This window comes from Salmo trutta, chromosome 24 (assembly GCF_901001165.1).
Source record: "Salmo trutta chromosome 24, fSalTru1.1, whole genome shotgun sequence".
Classification (NCBI taxonomy): Eukaryota; Metazoa; Chordata; class Actinopteri; order Salmoniformes; family Salmonidae; genus Salmo; species Salmo trutta.
Genome location: NC_042980.1, coordinates 25,852,589 through 25,875,983, shown reverse-complemented (window position 1 = coordinate 25,875,983; position 23,395 = coordinate 25,852,589). Strand labels below are relative to the sequence as shown.

At 43.8% G+C, this 23,395-nt stretch overlaps 1 protein-coding gene across 9 annotated transcripts in view; it reads left to right on the top strand.

Annotated features, from left to right (window-relative positions):
* map2 (microtubule-associated protein 2) overlaps positions 1-23,395 on the top strand; it is a 129,846-nt gene that overhangs the window by 84,997 nt on the left and 21,454 nt on the right. For 4 of the 9 annotated variants that reach the window (XM_029711603.1, XM_029711602.1, XM_029711607.1 and 1 more), the window contains 10 exons: positions 2,753-3,085; positions 4,344-6,986; positions 7,271-7,531; positions 8,212-8,355; positions 13,118-13,179; positions 17,780-17,986; positions 18,179-18,326; positions 18,471-18,527; positions 19,049-19,224; positions 20,869-21,015. In XM_029711603.1, coding sequence (XP_029567463.1) covers positions 2,753-3,085; positions 4,344-6,986; positions 7,271-7,531; positions 8,212-8,355; positions 13,118-13,179; positions 17,780-17,986; positions 18,179-18,326; positions 18,471-18,527; positions 19,049-19,224; positions 20,869-21,015 — 4,178 coding nt within the window. The remainder of the gene's footprint in view (positions 1-2,752; positions 3,086-4,343; positions 6,987-7,270; positions 7,532-8,211; positions 8,356-13,117; positions 13,180-17,779; positions 17,987-18,178; positions 18,327-18,470; positions 18,528-19,048; positions 19,225-20,868; positions 21,016-23,395) is intronic. The other 5 variants (XM_029711606.1, XM_029711610.1, XM_029711608.1 and 2 more) reach the window with 3 other exon arrangements.

Here is a 23,395-nt window from a genome sequence, read left to right as displayed (position 1 = left end):
ACACACACACACACACACACACACACACACACACACACACACACACACACACACACACACACACACACACACACACACACACACACATACACACACACACACACACACACAGACACAGACACAGACACAGACACAGACACAGACAGCAGCAGCACAGTCGTCAGGCCATCACATCTAAAACCCTGAGCACCGTGCCACATGGCGAGGCATAGCACCACCACATAAAGCCTGCTGAATTGAGCAGCGTCTTTCTGTCTCTAAGCAGGATTTCAGAATCGCAGGCGGCATAACAGCTTAGGAGTTAGGAGCAGAGGCACCCAGCTCCATGGTGACAGAGAGAGGATGTGTGGATATGCTTGTTTGGGAGCTAGATCTGTTTCTATCATCTAATGGTTTGGGTTTGGAGGGTTTTGGAGGGTTGAGGACTGGTCCTAGAACAGTGATGCAGGACACATTCTCTGCCTAGTGCCTACACTGCCTACATCAAGTCAGAAAATTGTTACAGAACTTGGATGAGCTGGGAGTGGGATTTATGATATGTTTCTGTGGCTCTTCTCTCAACTGATAAGGGGAAGGCAATGTCCACTTAGTATATTATGTGTCAAATGTACAGTCGTGGCCAAAAGTTTTGAGAATGACACAAATATTAATTTCCACAAAGTCTGCTGCCTCAGTGTCTTTAGATATTTTTGTCAGATGTTACTATAGAATACTGAAGTATAATAACAAGCATTTCATAAGTGTCAAAGGCTTTTATTCACAATTACATGAAGTTGATGCAAAGAGTCAATATGTGCAGTGTTGACCCTTCTTTTTCAAGACCTCTGCAATCCGCCCTGGCATGCTGTCAATTACCTTCTGGGCCATATCCTGACTTATGGCAGCCCATTCTTGCATAATCAATGCTTGGAGTTTGTCAGAATTTGTGGGGTTTTGTTTGTCCACCCGCCTCTTGAGGATTGACCACAAGTTCTCAATAGGATTAAGGTCTGGGGAGTTTCCTGGCCATGGACCCAAAATATAGATGTTTTGTTCCCTGAGCCACTTAGTTTTGCCTTATGGCAAGGTGCTCCATCATGCTGGAAAAGGCATTGTTCGTCACCAAGCTGTTTCTGGATGGTTGGGAGAAGTTACTCTCGGAGGATGTATTGGTACCATTCTTTATTCATGCAAAATTGTGAGTGAGCCCACTCCCTTGGCTGAGAAGCAACCCCACACATGAATAGTCTCAGGATGCTTTACTGTTGGCATGACACAGGACTGATGGTAGCGCTCACCTTGTCTTCTCCGGACAAGATTTTTTTCCGGATGCCCCAAACAATCGGAAAGGGGATTCATCAGAGAAAATAACTTTACCCCAGTCCTCAGCAGTCCAATCCCTGTACCTTTTGCAGAATATCAGTCTGTCCCTGATGTTTTTCCTGGAGAGAAGTGGCTTCTTTCCTGCCTTTATTGACACCAGGCCATCCTCTAAAAGTCTTCGCCTCACTGTACGTGCAGATGCACTCACACCTACCTGCTGCCATTCCTGAGCAAGCTCTGTACTGGTGGTGCCCCAATCCCGCAGCTAAATCAACTTTAGGAGACGCTTGCTGGACTTTCTTGGGCGCCCTGAAGCCTTCTTCACAACAATTGAACCACTCTCCTTGAAGTTCTTGATGATCCGATAAATGGTTGATTTAGGTGCAATCTTACTGGCAGCAATATCCTTGCCTGTGAAGCCTTTTTTGTGCAAAGCAATGATGATGGCACGTGTTTCCTTGCAGGTAACCATGATTGACAGAGGAAGAACAATGATTCCAAACACCACCCTCCTTTTGAAGCTTCCAGTCTGTTATTCGAACTCAATCAGCATGACAGAGTGATCTCCAGCCTTGTCCTCGTCAACATTGACACCTGTGTTAACGATAGAATCACTGACATGATGTCAGCTGGTCCTTTTGTGGCAGGGCTGAAATGCAGTGGAAATGTTTTTGGGGGATTCCGTTCATTTGCATGGCAAAGAGGGACTTTGCAATTAATTGCAATTCATCTGCTCACTCTTCATAACATTCTGGGGTATATGCAAATTGCCATCATACAAACCGAGGCAGCAGACTTTGTGAAAATTAATATGTGTCATTCTCAAAACTTTTGGCCACGACTGTATGTATAGCCACACAACTTTGCTTGCAAAATACTGTTATAGTGTTTCATGCATGCATTTTCTTACTGATAAATGTACAGTACATTTGAATGGAAATAACCTGATGTGGTGTGTTGGCGTGGTGTGTGTGACAGAGAAAGACTATGGCCTTGTGTGCCTTTTTGATAACTTAGAGCCACAGCAGATTGGACAGGCAGAGATGAGGGTTCTTTTATAGCCTGACAAAGACGTTTGGGACCTCTCTGTCACAGTTGCACTCAATAAAACTGCAGGAACATTCAACAGTGTGCTGGACCGGTATCTGTCTTTCTTTCAGGATTATTTGATATTATTTGATATCCTTATTATAAAGAAAAGCCTCTGCCTGCTTACTCTATGAGTCAAAACATCCATCCAGTCCAAACCCAAACAAATCACATGGCCAGGGGAGAAACGTCACTCACTCATACGCTACAACATCTGTGACATGTGCATCTATATCTGTAAGCCACCTTTACAGAGCTGAAAGTGTCTCACCGATTTGTACCCATGTAATCCAAGTCTGTGTTGCCAACCCATAGTCTTGATGTGTACTGTCCACCTCTCCCCTTCTTTTATGCAAAGTAGAGACTGTCGAGGCTCTTAAAGATAACTTCGAGGAGGAGGAGGAGGAGGAGGAAGAGGTGTTGATGTTGGAGGAGGATGAGGAGATGGAAGGGGCAGCAGCAGAAATCGTGGCTGCTCTTGAGGAGCTGTGGAGTGGGGATGTGCCTGAGCCAGACGGCCCCCCAACCAAGCCATTAGAACAGGCTGCGTCTGTAGGCGAGGCCCAGGCTGGGCCCCCTGTGCAGGCAGTGGCAGTTAGTGCTGCTCTTGATGGCCCTAACGGAAAGGAGGAGGAGGTTGAGGAGGAGGAGGAGGTGGCAGTGCCTGAGGGGAAGGAGGAGAGCCTTGATGAAGGTGTGTCTGTCTGCCCTCTTTCTGGTCTCCCAGGATGCATGTTATTGTATTGTTTATAGAAAATGAGAACGTTTAGGCTTTTAAGGGAATTCATCAGTGATTAAATGAGGTGGAATGGCTCAAAGTTGCCCCCCCGCTCTACGCTCTGCTAAAGGCTGCAAGGCAACACAGGCTTGGCACTGAAAGCTAGGAGACATGTTTAAAAACTTTCCTCCTGATTTATTTCTTTTTGCTTTTTCCTTGCTTGTGTTTTCAGTTTCTAGTTGCAGATTTTGAGGCCGGCCTTTTCGTGTCTGTGTATTAATGAAATGTTGCCGATCCTCCTAACCGTGCTTTCCCCTCTCTGATGCTACCTATCAATGTATTGATGTCTCATTGGTGTTAACCTATCACTCAGTGTCTTTCTGGCAGTGTTGTATCCCATATAGACGTCCCATTTATTTATCATGTCAATCATCCGTTCTCTATTGGTTTCAACAGTATTTTCTGTTCAACTTTCCTTACGCTGTCATTGTAATACTATCACAGTGTTTTCATCATTTTGTCATTGTATTCATTTGTGCCATTTCACTGGTTTTCATCTGTTCGATATTGTGTTATTCTGTCATTTTTCCTGTTGTTCAAATGTTTATTTCTTAGTTGAACTTAAGAACTTTATACTAACAACTTGTAATAAAAATATACTTAGACTAGCTAAATTTGATGATCCGTTATTGTATATCGTCCTCAAAGTTAATAGTTAAATATGTACTCGATGTTAATTAATCAAAGATCAAATTATTCTACACACACTGACAAATCATGGTGTAAAGTAATTATTTAGCTAAATGCAAATCATTATGATTTCTCACTAAGAATTGACAGAATGACAGAAAGGCTATAATTTTACCTCTATTAGATTGTCAAGTCGTCACTCGTCGGAAAACCATTCCATTCCTCATTGCTTGGTTCTTCTCATCCATCAACAGTATGGCTGCCTGCGCATTCCAATTCCGTCATTCCGGTTCCATCACGTTCCTTCACGTTCCATGCCTCTGTTCCGTCCATATGAGAGTGGGTTCCGCCTCATGCTCCTGTCCTGCCTCCTCAGTGATGTGCGATGCCCTCTGTACTGTGCAACAGTAAGCAGAGCTTTGCCTGTGTCTGTGATAGTATGGCTGGCCCTATTTAAAATGGCTGTCCTAAAACAAAGTAGCCTACAATTAATAGTTGAATGTTGAAGTAAAACCAAACAAACTACTAAAGATTTAACTTACAGACTTAAAGATGGACACGGAGAAACCAGGCAGTGAGCGTGGATGCCTCAGCCCAGACTTCACTGAACCAGAGTGTCCAGCTTTCTCCAGCGTGGACCACGCAGCACCCCCCTTGTACCCCAAAACAGAAATGGCTTCTCCGTCCCCTTCTCCGTCCCCTTTCCTTTCTGACAGCCAGAGCCAAGCCAAAGAGCCTACCAAAATGTCTATACCGGATGAACCTAAAACAGTCTCAGAGAAGCAGCCGTCAGTGGAAGTTCTTGAATCCAGTAACCTCACAACGGTTGCAGGGTCTGGATTCACTACAGCTGGAGACAAAGATCAAGGTCAAGGTGTCTCCTTTGACTCTAACAAAGACAAATCTGGCATGTCGTCTTATTTCGAGACTTTGGCCCTGAAGGCAGATGAGGGATCCAAGGGGGCTCAAGCAGCAGAAGGTTATTATGAACTGAGCACCGCAGGTCAAGAGAAGAGCTTAGGGAGAAGCTCCCCAACAGTTCCGTCACCCCCTGAGATCAATTACAGCATGCTGGCACAAACACAGTCAGTGGAGAAGAAGCCGGACACCAAGACGAGTTCGATGGGATATCAAAAGGATACCTTACCGGCCCTGGACAAGAGTAATGAATGTAGGCTTTCCCCCGGGAAGTTGGCCCTGGATCAGAGAAGCTACTCTCTCAACATTACGATTGGATCGATGGATCCCAGCGGCCAGGGCCTACCTAGGAACTTCTCCCCACTGGCCACAGACATCATGTCTTTTACCAGTGGCAGTCTGGATGAGTCTGTCAACTATCTCCCAGTTACCACCCTGTCTGCGGAGAAGGTGCCCCCGCCTTTCCCTCCCCTGATCCTGGAGACGGCCGCCTCAGTCACGTCCGACTCCTCGTCTCCTCCCCACAACACAGGAGAGATCCCCGGCGAAAAGACCAGCCCCCAGGGGTCAGAGTCCCCAGAGTCTCCGTTTCCACCCAAATACTACTACAAAAACGGGACAGTCATGGCTCCTGACCTACCTGAGATGCTGGACCTTGCAGGCACCAGGTCTAGACTAGCTTCTGAGAACAATGATCCAGAGACCATGAGGAGGAAGTCTGTCCCTGCAGACGCCCAAGGCATTGGGAGCGACTCCCTGGCCAACCTGGTCCTGGGGGACCAGAATCAGAGCCAGAGTCTTGCCAAGAGTGAGAGCCAGCTGGAGGAGTTGGGTTACTGTGTGTTCAGTGAGTACTCAGGGCCCATGCCTTCCCCTGCTGACCTCCATAGTCCCATTGACTCCCCGCCCCAGCGCTTTACCCCTATGGCTCTGGAGGAAAAGATGGCAGAGGAAAAACTGAAGATCGAAGCTAGAGACAAACTAGCTGAAGACGAGAAGACAAATCAGTTAACTGTGTGTGACGGTTCAAAAGAAAAGGAAGAAGCCAAACAAGTGGGAAGGAAAGATTCCGCTTCAGAGGAAAAAGACAACAAAGAGATCAGCCACGAAAAACATGCCATGGAGGACCAAAACGACAAACCGGCTTCAGCTCTGAAGTTAGCAGAGTCCTTTGTGACTCCTACGGTGATGGTCACCCTGGATGAGGAGGGAAAGGCAGAGAACGAGGGACCAGAGACAGATGCTGAGATGGCTGCCTACGAGAGGCAGATCCGCCGACTGGAGATGGAGGACAGGCCCCTGAGCATGGAGGAGGAGCGAGAGCTGCAGGAGTTAAGGGAGAAGGTGAAGGACAAGTTCTTGGTGCATCAGGAGGCGTATGAGGAGGTGGATGCCGAAGACGTCTACCAACTTACTGGGGTTGCCAAGGACCGGATCAGCAGGCCCGCCAGGCCCTCCCCGGCCTCCTCCGTGGAGAGCACCACAGAAGAAGAGAAGGTTACGGACACCGAGAAACCTAAACAGACGGGAGGTCAGACAACGCCTCCGAAGGTTGACGTCATGGCGACATCTCCGTCTGTGTCAGGTGGTGGTGTGAGCACCACAGAAGAAGAGAAGGGGAAAGTTAGCGAAGAGAATCTGAAGAAGGAGCAGGTTGTAGAGGTCAAAGAGAAGAACATAAAAGAAAAGAAAAAGGAAGAGGGGGAGGAGGAGGAGGAGGATGATATAGAGCAGGTGGTGGAACAGGAGGAAATCATGATAGAGATAAAACCAACAAAGCCTGGAGAGAAAGAAGAGAAGGTTGAGAAGGATATAATGAAAGACAAGGAAGAAGAAGAAGAAGAAGAGGAAGATGGTGAAGTTCTGGCAGGGGCAGGAGCAGCGGTGGATGACGTTCCAGAACCCAGAGCTGCCATAGAGTCAGTGGTGACTGTAGAAGATGACTTTATCACTGTAGTCCAGACCATCGACGAGGGCGAGGAGCCAGGACACAGCGTGCGTTTCTCTGCTCCGCCTGAGCCTGAGACACCACAGGCTCTCCACGAGCAGGAGGAAGAGGAGGAGGAGGAGTCCCAGGAGGTGGAGATCATGGAGGCAGCTAGTCTGGAGGAAGTGGGGGATGTCTCAGAGGAGGTCCGTGAGAAGGAGGTGCAGGCCTCCCCAGAGAAGGAGCTGCAGACAGAGACAGAGGGACAGACAGAGAGCTACGACAGAGACGAGACCACCATGGACGACTCAATCCTAGACAGCTCTTGGGTCGACACTCAAGGTGAGATTTCTCTCTGTTATCATCATCCCATAATACATGTTTCAATGACAGATACATTACGTTTCAGTGACCACTAATAATTATTAATCAGAGGTTAGAAAATGAAATAGTACATATGCATATTCATGTTTATTACAACCTTTTCATAATGAAGACATATTTTATCATCATAACAAAGTTACGTTAACACTGTTTTACCCAATTTATGAATGTTGTTGCCATGTATTGTGTTGTGTCCGTAGTACTACTGCATGATGATCTTATCATGTCTATTTTATACCTAGATCTCTGCACTGTAGATGTGGATGATGACAACAGCATGGCTACAGAGCAGATGGAGCCCCTGAGAGCCGACCGGGTCCCAGCCCCACCAGCCAAGAAGGAGAAGACTCCCCAACAGCAGAAGCAGGAGAAGCAGCCAGTGAATCCCAAGGCTAAAGGGGGACGGGTGAAAGGGCGCGAGGGGCACGTCTCCACACCTGAACGTAAACCCATTCACAAGCAGCCGGTCTATATCCCCAGGGAGGACATCAAGAAGAAAAAAGGTTTAGAACTACAGTATCTCTCCAAATTAGTTTGTTACTCTGTTTTTGTTGTTCTTTTATTTATTTTATTTTTAGTTATTCATTATTATTGACAGCTTATTTAATTCTGTTTGATTTTATTTGGTGTAGATCTCCGCTCAGTTTGTTACTCTAGAGGGACAGTTTCCCGGACACTTCAGTGAAGAACCTCCGTTGAAATAGTGTTTTAGTCCAGGACTAGGCTGGATATGTGTCTTAGAAACCAACAACACTTTTAATTTCTATATAGTTCTTTGAAGTTATATATTATTAATTTACAGATTTTGTTATTCTCTTTCATTATAATTGTCAAAGATAATCATCTTTAAAAGCCTTTAAGATCTCAAGTGAGTGTTAACTGGGAATCAGGTGAGTGGTTCTATCCTACCAAACCTCCTTGTCACACTATCCTTTCCTTCCCTTTCTCTCTTTAACTATGTCTCTCCCTCTTCCTTCTCTTTTTTCTTATGTGACTTGTTTGTCTTTCCCTTTCTCTCTTTAACTATGTCTCTCCCTCTTCCTTCTCTTTTTTCTTATGTGACTTGTTTGTCTTTCCCTTTCTCTCTTTAACTATGTCTCTCCCTCTTCCTTCTCTTTTTTCTTATGTTACTTGTTTGTCTTTCCCTTTCTCTCTTTAACTATGTCTCTCCCTCTTCTGCTAGCCGTAATTAAGAAGACTGAGCTGACCAAGAAAGCTGAGACTCAGATACGCTCCTCTCCATCTCGGAAGAGTGTGTTAAAGTCTACTGCGGTCCGACACTCGCGTCCTGCACAGGCCCACCCCTGTGCTAGGAGGAAACCTACAGGTGACCAATCATTCCTGGGCTGCGTCCCAAATGGAACTCTATTCTCTATATACCGCACTAATGTTGACCAGGGCCCAATATGCTCTGGTCAAAAGTAGTGCGCTAAATATGAAATAGGGTGCCATTTGGAACGCAAGACTGGGCCAGGAAGGCTAGAAATTTAGACATCAACATTCACATCTCGTCAATCAGTCAAATGTATTTGTAATGCCCTTTTTACATCAGCAGTTTCACAAAGTGCTTTACAGTTAACTCACTCTTACAGTAATTTAAAACTTCTATTTTTGTTAAATGTGATCAATTATTTTGTTAATCTATCCATTTTTATTCTGTTGCATTTGTTTGTCATGTTCAGTGTCTGCATTTTATTTGAATAAAAACAAATTTGCTCTCCATTTTTTTATTTGACTTTGTTGTTGGCTTGTTGTGAACAGCTCAACTTTTTACATTTATTTTATTATTTGTGATTTTTTTAAATGTATTTTTGTTCTCCTCAGCTTCCATGTTCATTCTTGGTTCCATTTTGTTGGAGATGGTTTGGTCAATGATACTGCTTCAGAGTTATGTGTGCCTGCAATACTTTTTATTTTCTCTCTGTATATAACACCAGTTGTCCATCTCTCACCATCTCACTTATTAACTCAATCTGTGTCTCTTTAATCTGTATAATTTTTGGTTGTTTGCTTTGAAAGAACTACAGCTGTGAAAGAACTACAGTGCAGTTAATAGGTTTTCACTGCATTTCCCCAGATCAGGATATTAGTCCCAAATTACACCCTATTCCCTATGTAGTGCTCTACTTTTGACCAGGACCCATAGGACTCTGGTCAAAAGTAGTTTGCTATAAATGGAATAAAGTGTCATTCAGGAAGTAGTTGCCAAGCAACTGGTAGTTTGGCTCCGCTTGCTGTAAGGAGACAGATACTGGTTTACCTCATCTGACAGAGTGAGTTTCCACAATATACAGTGCATTTGGAAAGTATTCAGACCCCTTGATTTTTTCCCACATTTTGTTAGAACCTTATTCTAAAAAGGATTAAATCGTTTTTTCCCCCCTCATCATTCTACACACATTACAACATAATGACAAAGCAAAAACAGGTTTTTAGAAATGTTTGCAAATTTGTAAAAAAAGAACAACTGAAATATCACATTTACATCGGTATTCCCTTTACTCAGTACATCGTTGAAGCACCTTTGGCAGTGATTATAGCCGCAAGACTTCTTGGGTATGAGCTACAAGTTGTTTTTAGGTAGTTTCTCCCATTCTTCTCTGCATTTCCTCTCCAGCTCTGTCAGGTTGCATGGGGAGCGTTGCTGCACAGCTATTTTCAGGTCTCTCCAGAGATATTTGATCGAGTTCAAGTCCCGGGCTCCGGCTGGGCCACTCAAGGACGTTCAGAAACTTGTCCCAAATCCACTCCTGCATTGTTTTGGCTGTGTGCTTAGGGTTGTTGTCCTGTTGGAAGGGGAACCTTAGCCCCAGTATGAGGTCCTGAGCGCTCTGGAGCAGGTTTTCATCAAGGATCTCTCTGTAGTTTACTCCGTTCATCTTTCCCTCGACCCTGACTAGTCTCCCAGTCCCTGCTGCTGAAAACCATCCCCACAGCAGGACGCTGCCACCACCATGCTTCACTGTAGGGATGGTGACAGGTTTCCTCCAGATGTGACGTTTGGCATTCAGGCCAAAGAGTTCAATCTGGATTTTATCAGGCCAGAGAATCTTGTTTCTCATGGTCTAAGTCCTTTAGGTAACTATTGGCAAACTGTGCCTTTTATTGAGGAGTGGCTTCCATCTGGCCACTCTACCATAAGGTCCTGATTGTCGGAGTGATGCAGAGATGGTTGTCCTTCTGGAAGCTTCTCCCATCACCACAGAGGAACTCTGTAACCCTGTCAGAGGGTTCTTGGTCACCTCCCTGACCAAGGCCTTTCTCCCCTGATTGCTTAGTTTGGCCCGGGCGGCCAGCTCTAGGAAGAGTCTTGGTTGTTCCCAACTTCTTCTATTTAAGAATGATGGAGGCCACTGTGTTCTCTGGGACCTTCAATGCTGCAGACATTTTTTTTTTACCCTTCCCCAGATCTGTACCTCGACACAATCCTGTCTCAGAGCTCTATGGAAAATTCCTTTGACCTCATGGCTTGGTTTTTGAACTGACATGCACTGTCAACCGTGGGACCTTATATAGACAGGTGTGTGCCTTTCCAAATCATGTCAAATGAATTAAATTTACCACAGGTGGACTCCAATCAAGTTATAGAAACATCTCAAGGACGATCAATGGAAACAGGATGCACCTGAGCTCAGTTTCGATTCTCATAACAAAGGGTCTGAATACCTATGTAATAAGTTATTCCCGTTTTTTATATTTAATACATTTGCAAAAAAATCTAAAAAACTGTTTTTGCTTTGTCATTACTGTGTATTGTGTGTAGATTGATGAGATAAAAAATATATATATTTTAGAATAAGACTGTAATGTAAAAAAAAGTGGAAAATGTCAAGGGGTCTGAATACTTTCCGAATGCGCTGTAGATATACAGTACCAGTCAAAAGTTTGGACACACCTACTCATTCAAGGGTTTTTCTTTTCTTTCCTATTTTCTACATTGTAGAATACTAGTGAATACATCAAAACTATGAAATAACTCATATGGAATCATATAGTAACCAAAAAAGTGATAAATAAATACAAATATATTTTAGATTCTTCAATGTAGCCACCATCTGCCGTGATGACAGCTTTACACACTCTGCATTCTCTCAACCAGCTTCATGAGGAATGCTTTTCCAACAGTCTTGAAGGAGTTCCAACATATGCTGAGCACTTGTTTGCTGCTTTTCCTTCACTCTGCGGTCCAACTCATCCCAAACCATCTCAGCTAGGTTGAGGTCGGGTGATTGTGGAGGCCAGGTCATCTGAAGCTGCACTCCGTCACTCTGCTTCTTGGTCAAATAGCCCTTACACAGCATGGAGGTGTGTTTTGGGTCATTGTCCTGTTGAAAAAAAAATGATAGTCCCACTAAGCGCAAACCAGATGGGATGGAGTATCTCTGCAGAATGCTGTGGTAGCCATGCTGGTTAAGTGTGCCTTGAATTCGAAATAAATCACTGACAGTGTCACCAGCAAAGCCCCCCCACACCATCAAACATCCTCCTCCATGCTTCACGGTGGGAACCACACATGCGGAGATCATCCAATTCACCTACTCTGCATGTCACAAAGACATGGCGTTTGGAACCAAAAATCTCAAATTTGGATTTCCACCAGTCTAATCCCCATTGCTCGTGTTCTTCAAGTCTCTTCTTCTTATTGGTGTCCTTTAGTAGCTGTTTCTTTGCAGCAATTCGACCATGAAAGCCTGATTCAGTTGATGTTGAGATGTGTCTGTTACTTGACTCGGTGAAGCATTTATTTGGGCTTCAATCTGAGTTGCAGTTAACTCTAATGAACTTATCCTCTGCAGCAGAGGTAACTCTGGGTCTTCCTTTCCTGTGGCGGTTCTCATGAAAGCTAGTTTCATCATAGCGCTTAATGATTTTTGCGACTGCACTTCAAGAAACTTTAAATGTTCTTGAAATTTTCTGGATTCACTGACCTTCATGTCTTAAAGTAACGATGGACTGTCATTTCTCTTTGCTTCTTTGAGTTGTTCTTGCCATAATATGGACTTGGTCTTTACCAAATAGGGCTATATTCTGTATACCACCCCTACCTTGTCACAACACAACTGATTGGCTCAAATGCATTAAGAAGGAAAGAAATTCCACAAATTAACTTTAAACAAGGCACACCTGTTAATTGAAATGCATTCCAGGTGACTACCTTATGAAGCTGGTTGAGAGAATGCTAAGAGTGTGCAAAGTTGTCATCAAGGCAAAGGGTGGCTACTTTGAAGAATCTCAAATATAAAATATATTTTGATATATTTAACACTTTTTTGATTACAACATAATTCCATATGTGTTATTTCAAAGTGTTGATGTCTTCACTATTATTCTGCAATGTGAAAAATAGTAAAAAATTAAGAAAAACCCTGGAATGAGTATATGTGTCCAAACATTTGACTGGTACTGTATAATAAATAATCGTACTTGTGCGCTGTTTTTAATTTTGTGGTTTTCTTTGCCATTTCCTCCAGAAGCTCTCTAGTAACTGTGTATGATAGATAGACTATGTTCAATGTAAACCCTCTAAATTGCTGCATTGCCCCAATTAAATTGTTCAGGGGGTGGGATGGACAGGTGCACTTACTGTATGTAATCCAAAATCCTCTATTCTGTATGATTTTCTGCTAAAGCATTGGAGAACAGAGCTTTTCTCTAGCAGCTCAAATAGGATCTCAGCCAATTCCCTCATAGTATACAGTAATTCCATATAATTATACAATACTATAACCCAGTTAGGGCTAGATTTAAAGTTTGCTGAAGTTGTTTACAGAAGAGGGGTAACTGTTAGCCCAGTACTTGTCAGTTAGACTGTGCTGGTAGACTGTAGAGTGGGTGGCGTGCTTCAGCCACAGCTGTTGTGTGTGTGGGAGAGTGTTTTTGTGTTTCTGTCAATCTGTCCTAATGTTTAAATCATGTCTAACTATACACTCTGTCTTTCTCTCTCGCTCTCCTTTCTCCTCTCTTTCTCTCTCTTCCTCTCTTACTCACTATTGTCCTCTCCTTCTCTTTTCTATTTCTCCCTCTCTCTCCTTCTCTCATTCTCTCTCTGCCTCTCCTCTTCTTCTCCTCCTCACTCCTCTTCCTTTCAGTGGGCGTACCAGAGGGTCGTCGGCCCCTCAGTGTTGCTAGACAGTCTCGGGACAGAGCCTCAGTAAGTACGACACACTGCGTCACAATGCGATACAATAACTTAATTTCCATTTACATGACAGAATACCAGTGCAGTCACCAGTGCAGGGTCATGTTCAGTAGGACACACTGTAGCAAAACCTTTTGAAATGGTAAACAAGTTGATTTTGTAGTATTGGTCAAGTTCAGGTAGTAGGCGATCTCCTCGTTTTCCCTTTGTTTCCTACCTACCGAGCACACTAAAAAAAACACTCTGGATACAGTGTCAGAAATAAGTCCCTCTTACCAGCTTAAACCTGCTTCCCTGCCTGAAGCTAATTTCCTGTCCATTTTAACTAATAATTTTATCCCTCTATGCAAAAAAATCACTTAACATCAACTAACATAAATCCTTTCTCTCTCCTGTCCCCCTTTGAATGAATCCCCTTTGGCCTGTTTAGCTGCATGTCCATCCACCCTGATGGTTATGTCACAGTGGACTAAACATCCAGGCCAGATAAACATAGAAGTGTTTCTGTTCTCTTCCCTCCGAGATGTAATCATCATTCAGTGGTGGTCTAAGGTAGTGCACTATATAGAGAATAGGGTGCCATTTGGGATGCATTTGGGCCGTAATTATCATTCATTATCTGTGGTCGTGACTGCCAGTCACTCCTCCACATAATAACAGTCATTCTTTTAGAATAATAAAGACAGCACAGCCTGGCACAGCGCTTTAAATGCCACATCTCCCAGTACTGTTCAGTTATGCTCTGTATAGTGTGGCCTGGGATTCTCTGCCCACACTAGCTATCCACACACAGACACACACACACACACACACACACACACACACATATGCATGCACACTGTATTCTGTGATTATATTATGGAACCAGAACCCGAAGACAATTGGCTATATTTAAACAGTACCAGTCAAAAGTTTGGACACACCTACTCATTCCAGGGTTTTTCTTTATTTTTACTATTTTCTACATTGTTGAATAATAGTGAAGAGATCAAAACCATGAAAGAACACATATGGAATCATATAGTAGCCAAAAAAATGTAAAACAAAATATATTTTATATTTGAGATTCTTCGAAGAAGCCACCCTTTGCCTTGATGACAGCTTTGCACACTCTTGGCATTCTCTCAACCAGATTCATGAGGTAGTCACCTGGAATGCATTTCAATTAATAGGTGTGCCTTGTTAAAAGTTAATTTGTGGGATTTCTTTCGCGTTTGAGACAATCAGTTGTGTGACAAGGTAGGGTGGTATACAGAAGATAGCCCTATTTGGTAAAGGCCATGTCCATATTATGGCAAGAACATCTCAAATAAGCAAAGAGAAGTGACAGTCCATCATTCCTTTAACCTCTTACATCTGCTCCAATATCCAATGATGGGTGTGGCGTGAAATACAAATTCTTCTAAAATCCGAAAACTTCAATTTTTCAAACGTATGACTATTTTACAGCATTTTAAAGACAAGACTCTCGTTAATCTATCCACACTGTCCGATTTCAAAAAGGCTTTACAGCGAAAGCAAAACATTAGATTATGTCAGCAGAGTACCCAGCCAGAAATAATCAGACACCCATTTTTCAAGCTAGCATATAATGTCACAAAAACCCAGAAGACAGCTAAATGCAGCACTAACCTTTGATGATCTTCATCAGATGACACACCTAGGACATTATGTTATACAATACATGCATGTTTTGTTCAATCAAGTTCATATTTATATCAAAAAACAGCTTTTTACATTAGCATGTGACGTTCAGAACTAGCATACCCCCCGCAAACTTCCGGGGAATTTACTAACAATTTACTAAATTACTCAGGATAAACGTTCACAAAAAGCATAACAATTATTTTAAGAATTATAGATACAGAACTCCTCTATGCACTCAATATGTCCGATTTTAAAATAGCTTTTTGGTGAAAGCACATTTTGCAATATTCTAAGTACATAGCCCAGCCATCACGGGCTAGCTATTTAGACACCCGGCAAGTTTAGCCTTCACCAAAATCAGATTTACTATAAGAAAAATGGTCTTACCTTTCCTGTTCTTCGTCAGAATGCACTCCCAGGACTTCTACTTCAATAACAAATGTTGGTTTGGTCCCAAATAATCCATCGTTATATCCAAACAGCGGCGTTTTGTTTGTGCGTTCTAGACACTATCCGAATGGTAAAGAAGGGTCGTGCGCATGGCGCATTTCGTGACAAAAAAAATCTAAATATTCCATTACCGTACTTCGAAGCATGTCAACCGCTGTTTAAAATAAATTTTTATGCAATTTATCTCGTAACAAAGCGATAATATTCCGACCGGGAATCTGCAATTAGGTAAACAGCCGAAAGAAAATACATCACGGGGTCGACTCGGGCATGCGCCTAAGCCTTTTGTCTGCTGATAGACCACTTAGCAAAAGCGCTCGTGTGTTTCAGCCAGGGCTTTGAATTACGTCATTCAGCTTTTTCCCGGGCTCTGAGGGCCCATGGAAGCCGTAGGAAGTGTCACGTAACAGCAGAGATCCTTTGTAATGGATAGAGAGAATCAACAAGGGGAAGAAATGGTCAGACAGGGTACTTCCTGAACAGAATCTTCTCATGTTTTGGCCTGCCAAATGAGTTCTGTTATACTCACAGACACCATTCAAACAGTTTTAGAAACGTTCGAGTGTTAAATCGGGTACGTTTTTTATCCAGCCGTGAAAATACTGCCCCCTATCCATAACAGGTTAAAATCGGACATAGCGAGTGCATATAGGAGTTCTGTATCTATAATTCTTAAAATAATTGTTATGTTTTTTGTGAACGTTTATCGTGAGTAATTTAGTAAATTCACCGGAAGTGTTCGGTGGGAATGCTAGTCACATGCTAGTCACATGCTAATGTAAAAAGCTGGTTTTTGATATAAATATGAACTTGATTGAACAAAACATGCATGTATTGTATAACATAATGTCCTAGGTGTGTCATCTGATTAAGATCATCAAAGGTTAGTGCTGCATTTAGCTGTGGTTTGGGTTTTTGTGACATTATATGCTAGCTTGAAAAATGGGTGTCTGATTATTTCTGGCTGGGTACTCTGCTGACATAATCTAATGTTTTGCTTTCGTTGTAAAGCATTTTTGAAATCGGACAGTGTGGTTAGATTAACGAGAGTCTTGTCTTTAAAATGGTGTAAAATAGTCATATGTTTGAGAAATTAAAGTAATAGCATTTCTAAGGTATTTGAATATCGCGCCACAGGATTACACTGCAAGCGTCCCACCTAGCCCATAGAGGTCAAGACATGAAGGTCAGTCAATACGGAAGATTTCAAGAACTTTGAAAGTTTCTTAAAGTGCAGTCGCAAAAGCCATCAAGCGCTATGATGAAACTAGCTCTCATGACAACCGCCACAGGAAAGGAAGACCCAGAGTTACCTCTGCTGCCGAGGATAAGTTCATTCGTGTTAACTGCACCTCAGATTGCAGCCCAAATAAATGCATTACAGACTTCATGTAACAGACACATCTCAACATCAACTGCTCAGATGAGACTGCGTGAATCAGGCCTTCATGGTCGAATTGCTGCAAAGAAACCACTACTAAAAGGACACCAATAATATTAAGAGACTTGGAGAACACAAGCAATGGGGATTAGACCGGTGAAAATCTGTCCTTTGGTCTGATGAGTCCAAATGTGAGATTTTTGGTTCCAACTGTCGTGTCTGTGAGACGCAGAGTAGGTGGACGGATGATCTCCGCATGTGTGGTTGCCACCATGAAGCATGGAAGAGGATGTGTGATGGTGTGGGGCAGCTTTGCTGGTGACACTGTCAGTGATTTATTGAGAATTCAAGGCACATTTAACCAGCATGGCTACCACAGCATTCTGCAGCAATACGCCATCCCATCTGGTTTGTGCTTAATGCGATTATCATTTGTTTTTCAACCAAGGAGAGTGATGGAGTGCTGCATCAGATGACCTGGCCTCCACAATCACCCGACCTCAACCCAATTGAGATGGTTTGGGATGAGTTGGACCGCAGAGTGAAGGAAAAGCAGCAAACAAGTGCTCAGCATTTGTTGGAACTCCTTCAAGACTGTTGGAAAAGCACTCCTTATGAAGCTGGTTGAGAGAATATATTTTGATTTGTTTAACACTTTTTTGGTTACTACATGATTCCATATGTGTTATTTCATAGTGTCTCCAGTATTATTCTACAATGTAGAAAATAGTAAAATAAAGAACAACCCTTGAATGAGTAGGTGTGTCCAAACTTTTGACTGGTGCTGTATATATATATATATATCTGTTTGTACAGTTGCTGAGGAAATTATGTTCAGTACAGTCATCTTTGGTTCCACTGTCATTGTTTGTATCCTTGTTTACTTGTGGTTTGGTTTGCACTCTGTCTGTTTCTCACCCATCTCTCACTCATCTCGAATCCATCTTTCCCTGTATCTCCCCCATCTCTCCCTCGTCTCTCACCCGTATCTCCCCCATCTCTCCCCCGTATCTCCCCATCTCTTCTCCATCTCTCACCCGTATCTCCCCCATCTCTCCCCTGTCTCTCACTCGTATCTCCCCCGTCTCTCACTCGTATCTTCCCCATCTCTCCCCATCTCTCACCCGCATCTAGCCATCTCTCCCCATCTCTCACTCGCCACCACTGACAAAGATCCCCACCTGTAAAATACGAGCGGCCACCCTCTTGCCCCCTCGCCTTATCTCCTCTTTCTCCTCCCACAATAAAAATAACTTCCTGGTGGAGGTGGAGCTTGATAGGCACCGTCCCTCCTCGGTCGGGCCTCGTGACTCCCCAACACTACACAGACTGATAGACGTGGTAAGGTTAGCATATGGCCCTGAACTGATCAACTGATCTCACATCTGTAAATTAATACCCAGGCTAAAGCTGGGGCATTTTCAGACTTGTGCACTTCTGTAACTACAGTACTAAGCTAAATGTGTGTGTTTGGGTGCCTGTTTCTGTGCCTGTTTGCCTTCCTGTGTGTGTGCGTGTGTTTGTATGTGACAGGATGGTGGTTCTCAGAGCCCAAAGAGGTCATCCCTGCCGCGGCCTGCCTCTATCCTGAGCCGGCGTACCCACCACCACCCACACGACCAGGAGGAGAGCTCCACCTCAATCACCAGCTCTGGCTCCACCGCACCCCGCAGACCTACGTGTAAGTCCCTTCTGGTTTCTCTCTTTCTGCCGGTCTCTCTCGCTTAGCCTCTTTCTCTCTCGCTCTTGATTTTTCTCTTGATCTTTCTCTCGCTCTCTCTCTCTCTCCTCTGTTTAATCCTCTTCTGCTCCTGTTCTCCTCTAGCGTTCCGTACAGAGGTCAGGGCAGAGCATCGGACAGGACGCGCCCCTAGTTGGACAGGTAGAGAGGAACTCTCAATCCCATCTAGTCTCATCCCTCACTCTGTCCCCTATTTCAACTGGATTCACTTCCACTCTCATCCAGTCTCACCTTGTCCTGCAGTGTCTCACCTAGTCCTAGTGTCTCACCAAGTTCATCTCAGTCTCTCTGTGTGTTCAAGATCACATCTCTGTCTCATCCTTAGTAGTTAGTAATCAAGTCGTTCAAGCCTATAGTTTGGGCTTCATTTACGTCTTTCATTCTAGTAACTACACTGTTTCATCCCGTTTGTGTGTGTTTTGAGCCATTCTTCATCTGACTAACTTAGATACTTTGGTGGAGTAATGTTAGCCTGGTACCAGATCTGTTTGTTCTGTTTTGCCAACTCATGTGGACCAGAGACAACAGAAAATGGCAAGACTGCACATATAGATCTGGGACCAGGCTAGAGTAATGGTGAGAGATGCCCAACCTCTGATTGACCTTTGAGTAACCTCTCTGTATGACCTCTGTGACCTTTCTATGACCTCCCCCACACCCAGGCACACAGTCAATGCGTTCCCGCTCGCTGTGCAGCGGCCCCACCACACCCCGCACCCCAGGGTCCACAGCCATCACCCCTGGAACCCCTCCCAGCTACAGCTACTCCTGCCGCACACCTGGGACCCCTCGAACCCCTGGCACACCACGTTCACTCAGCCTGCTGCAGGAGAAGAAGGTACAGTGTGCGTCCCAAATGGCACCCTTTTCCTTATGCAGTGCACTACTTTTGACCAAGAATCAATGCTGTTATACTGTACTCAGCTGAGGCAGCTACTCTATACGTGTTTTAAATTAGACGAATACAGTGCATTCGGAAAGTATTCAGACCCCTTGACTTTTTACACATTTTGTTACATTACAGCCTTATTCTAAAATTGATTAAATAGTTTTCCCCCTCATCAAGCTACACACAACACCCCATAATGACCGAGCAAAAAATGTTTTGTAGAAATGTCTGCAAATTTATTAAATAAAAATAAAAAACAGAAATATCACATTTACATAAGTATTCAGACCCTTTACTCAGTACATTGTTTAAGCACCTTTGGCAGTGATTACAGCCTTGAGTCTTTTTGGGTATGACACTACAAGCTTGGCACATCTGTATTTGGGGAGTTTCTTTCATTCTTCTGCAGATTCTCTCAAGCTCTGTTATGTTGGATGGGGAGCGTCGCTGCACAGCTTCTCCAGAGATGTTCGATTGGGTTCAAGTCTGGGCTCTGGCTGGGCCATTCAAGGACATTCAGAGCCTTGTCCCGAAGCCACTCCTGAAAAACATCCCCACAGCATGATAATGCCACCACCATGCTTCACCATAGGGATGGTGCCAGGTTTCCTCCAGATGTGACGCTTGGCCTTCAGGCCAAAGAGTTCAATCTTCGTTTCATCAGACTAGAGAATCTTGTTTCTCATAGCCAGAGTCCTTTAGCTTCCTCTTGGCAAACTCCAAGCGGGCTGTTGTGTCTTTTACTGAGAAGTGGCTTCCGTCTGTTCACTCTACTATTAAGGCTGTGCCGCAGAGTGCTGCAGAGATGTTTGTCCTTCTGGAAGGTTCTCCCATCTCCACAGAGGAACTCTGGAGCTCTGTCAGAGTGACCAGCAAGTTATTGGGCACCTCCCTGACCAAGGCCCTTCTCCCCCGATTGCTTAGTTTGGCCAGGCGGCCAGCTATAGGATGAGTTTTGGTGGTTCCAAACTTCTTCATTTAAGAATGATTGAGGCCACTGTGTTATTGGGGACCTTTAATGCTGCAGGAATTTTCTGGTACCCTTCCCCAGATCTGTGCCTTGACACAATCCTATCTCGGAGGTCTACGGACAATTCCTTTGACCTCATGGCTTGGCTTTTGCTCTTACATGCACTGTGAACTGTAGACAGGTGTGCATCTTTCCAAATAATGTCCAATCAATTGAATTTACCTCAGGTGGACTCCAATCAAGTTATAGAAACATCTCAAGGATGATCAAAGGAAACAGGATGCACCTGAGCTCAATTTCGAGTTGCATAGCAAAAGGTCTGAATACCACTGAAATTAAGGTTTTTCGGTTTTATATTTTTAATACATTTGCAAAAATTTATAAAAACCTGTTTTCACTTTGTCATTATGGGGTATTGTGTGTAGATTGATGAGGAACATTTATTTAATACATTTTAGAGTAAGGCTGTAATACTTTCCGAATGCACTCTATATAATTGTATTTTATGGATTTATCCTTTATTTATTCAGGAGATCATATTGAGGTTAGCTAATCTTTTTTTCCAAATGAAACCTGAGTATATCATGGTATCAATTAAACTTTTGGCAATTCATTTATTCAAGGTGGCTCTGCTCCGCACCCCTCCCAAGTCCCCCGCCACCACCCCCAAACAGCTCCGCGTCCTCAACCAGCCCCTGCCAGACCTCAAGAATGTCAAGTCTAAGATCGGCTCCACAGACAACATCAATTACCAGCCCAAGGGGGGACAGGTTAGTGATTGTCCATGGGTTTCTACTATACCCCCTCCTCCATCACTCTCTTTCCTTCCTTCCCTTATTTATCCTCCCTTCTTTTTACCTCTTTATGCTCTGTTTCTGCCTCTCTTTCTACCTCAGTCTTGTTTTGTATTTGACTAATGCTGTAGCTGCTGGTTCCTTTTTTCAGACTTTCCTCCCAGGCTTTTATCCCCTGTTCCACTCTCCTCAGTCCCTTCCTCTCCCTGTCTTTTGTGTCCCTCTCCACGTTTATAGTCTGTCGCTCCATTGTTACTGTAGCTCTGTCCTCCCTCCCTCAGTTTGTCTGTCTGGTCGTTGTTTGCTGGGTTTTAAAAGGAGGGCAATGAGAAAAACACCTCATTTTGGAGTAGCAGCTGAGCTTTCAGATGGGCGAGATGGGAAAAGGACATTATTGTGATGAAGGAAGACCTAAACAGTATGAATCTTCTTGGAGGATCAGTGCTTGTGGCATTTTCTCTGTAATATCCCTCTGTAGCTCACCATCGACGCTAGAGAATATTCTGGAACACCTCTACCTCTCTTGCCTCCCATACGGGCTCAGCCCAAACAATGCTTACACCCCTGGGTAGTGTCTTCCCACAACCGCTGTCAAACTAGACTCAACTCCCTGGTGACTGGCTGGCTGCATGTGTCTCTGATAGGGGTTCCAACAGGAAGTGACAACAACCTGTGGTGACTGTCTGGGCACAGGGTTGGCAAGACTGCTATGCTGCCATTTCCCAACCTCTGTGTCTGCATCCAAAATGACACTCTATTCCCTATAAACTGCACTACGTTTGAGCAGAGCTTATGGGCCCTGCTCAAAAGTAGTGCAATAAAGGGAATAGGGTGCCATTTTGGACACAGTCTGTGCCTGATTCTGCGTTAAACTGCGTTAAATATTAATCCTCCCATTGATGCAATGGCGTTTACTTCGGCTCTTTTGACTCAATGGCTGGGAAACGTTTGGAGTGTTTTGTCAGGGGTATGATAAATCTGTTAGGAGTCTCAGCAGCACAACCCTAGGCAACCACTTAGAAACTCCTCTATTTGTGCCAGTAAGTGAGTAAAGTGTTTGAGAAGCTGATGAATAATTTTGAAACTGACAAAACAGTTACTGGAATAGAGGTAGAATGGGGAAGGAGGATGAGTTGTGGGGTTCTGGTCTTCATTTAATGTCTTAGTCTTAATGTCATTAATTGTGGTAGAATATTTCTTCTTAAGCATTCACTGTCTATGAAGCTTTGAATTAAGAGGAATTCCTGTCTAGGATGGATTAAGGTAAAACCTTCGGTTTTGATTTCCTTCTTTGTTGCCTGAACTGGTGTTGGCTACTGATTTAGTTTGACTTTGATTCTTATTCAGGTAACAGAGAGAAGTCTGTATATATTTTACCAGACAACACAACTTTCTGGTTAACTTTCATTCACCTGGTATCACCTCATGTTCTGTCTGTGTGGTTCTTACAGGCTAAATGTCTTTCAGATGTTATTAGAAACTGGTCTACCTTCAGCACTTGAAAATCTTTAAACGCCGACACTGGCTGTGGGCTTCCTCCTGTCTGCTGACGTGTTCTCCATCTTATCTCAAGTGTGTCGTCTTGTGTGAGGGAGTCTGTTATGTTTGTGTGGCCATTGCTACTGAATGTCTCATACATTGTGCGTCTTTAGTAGGAGGCTATAGTGCAGTGGTCACCAACCTTCTCTGATTCAAGATCACTTTCTGAGTCAAAATGCAAGTCGAGATCTACCGCTCAGATTTGTTTTAACATGACTTAAATGTAAGCCTATGCAACATGAACCTATTAAAAACAGTACTATGAGGTTTATGCAGTAGGCTATAGGCCCAATATACATTGCTCAAAAAAATAAAGGGAACACTTAAACAACACAATGTAACTCCAAGTCAATCACACTTCTGTGAAATCAAACTGTCCACTTAGGAAGCAACACTGATTGACAATAAATTTCACATGCTGTTGTGCAAATGGAATAGACAACAGGTGGAAATTATAGGCAATTAGCAAGACACCCCCAATAAAGGAGTGGTTCTGCAGGTGGTGACCACAGACCACTTCTCAGTTCCTATGCTTCCTGGCTGATGTTTTGGTCACTTTTGAATGCTGGCGGTGCTTTCACTCTAGTGGTAGCATGAGACGGCGTCTACAACCCACACAAGTGGCTCAGGTAGTGCAGCTCATCCAGGATGGCACATCAATGCGAGCTGTGGCAAGAAGGTTTGCTGTGTCTGTCAGCGTAGTGTCCAGAGCATGGAGGCGCTACCAGGAGACAGGCCAGTACATCAGGAGACGTGGAGGAGGCCGTAGGAGGGCAACAACCCAGCAGCAGGACCGCTACCTCTGCCTTTGTGCAAG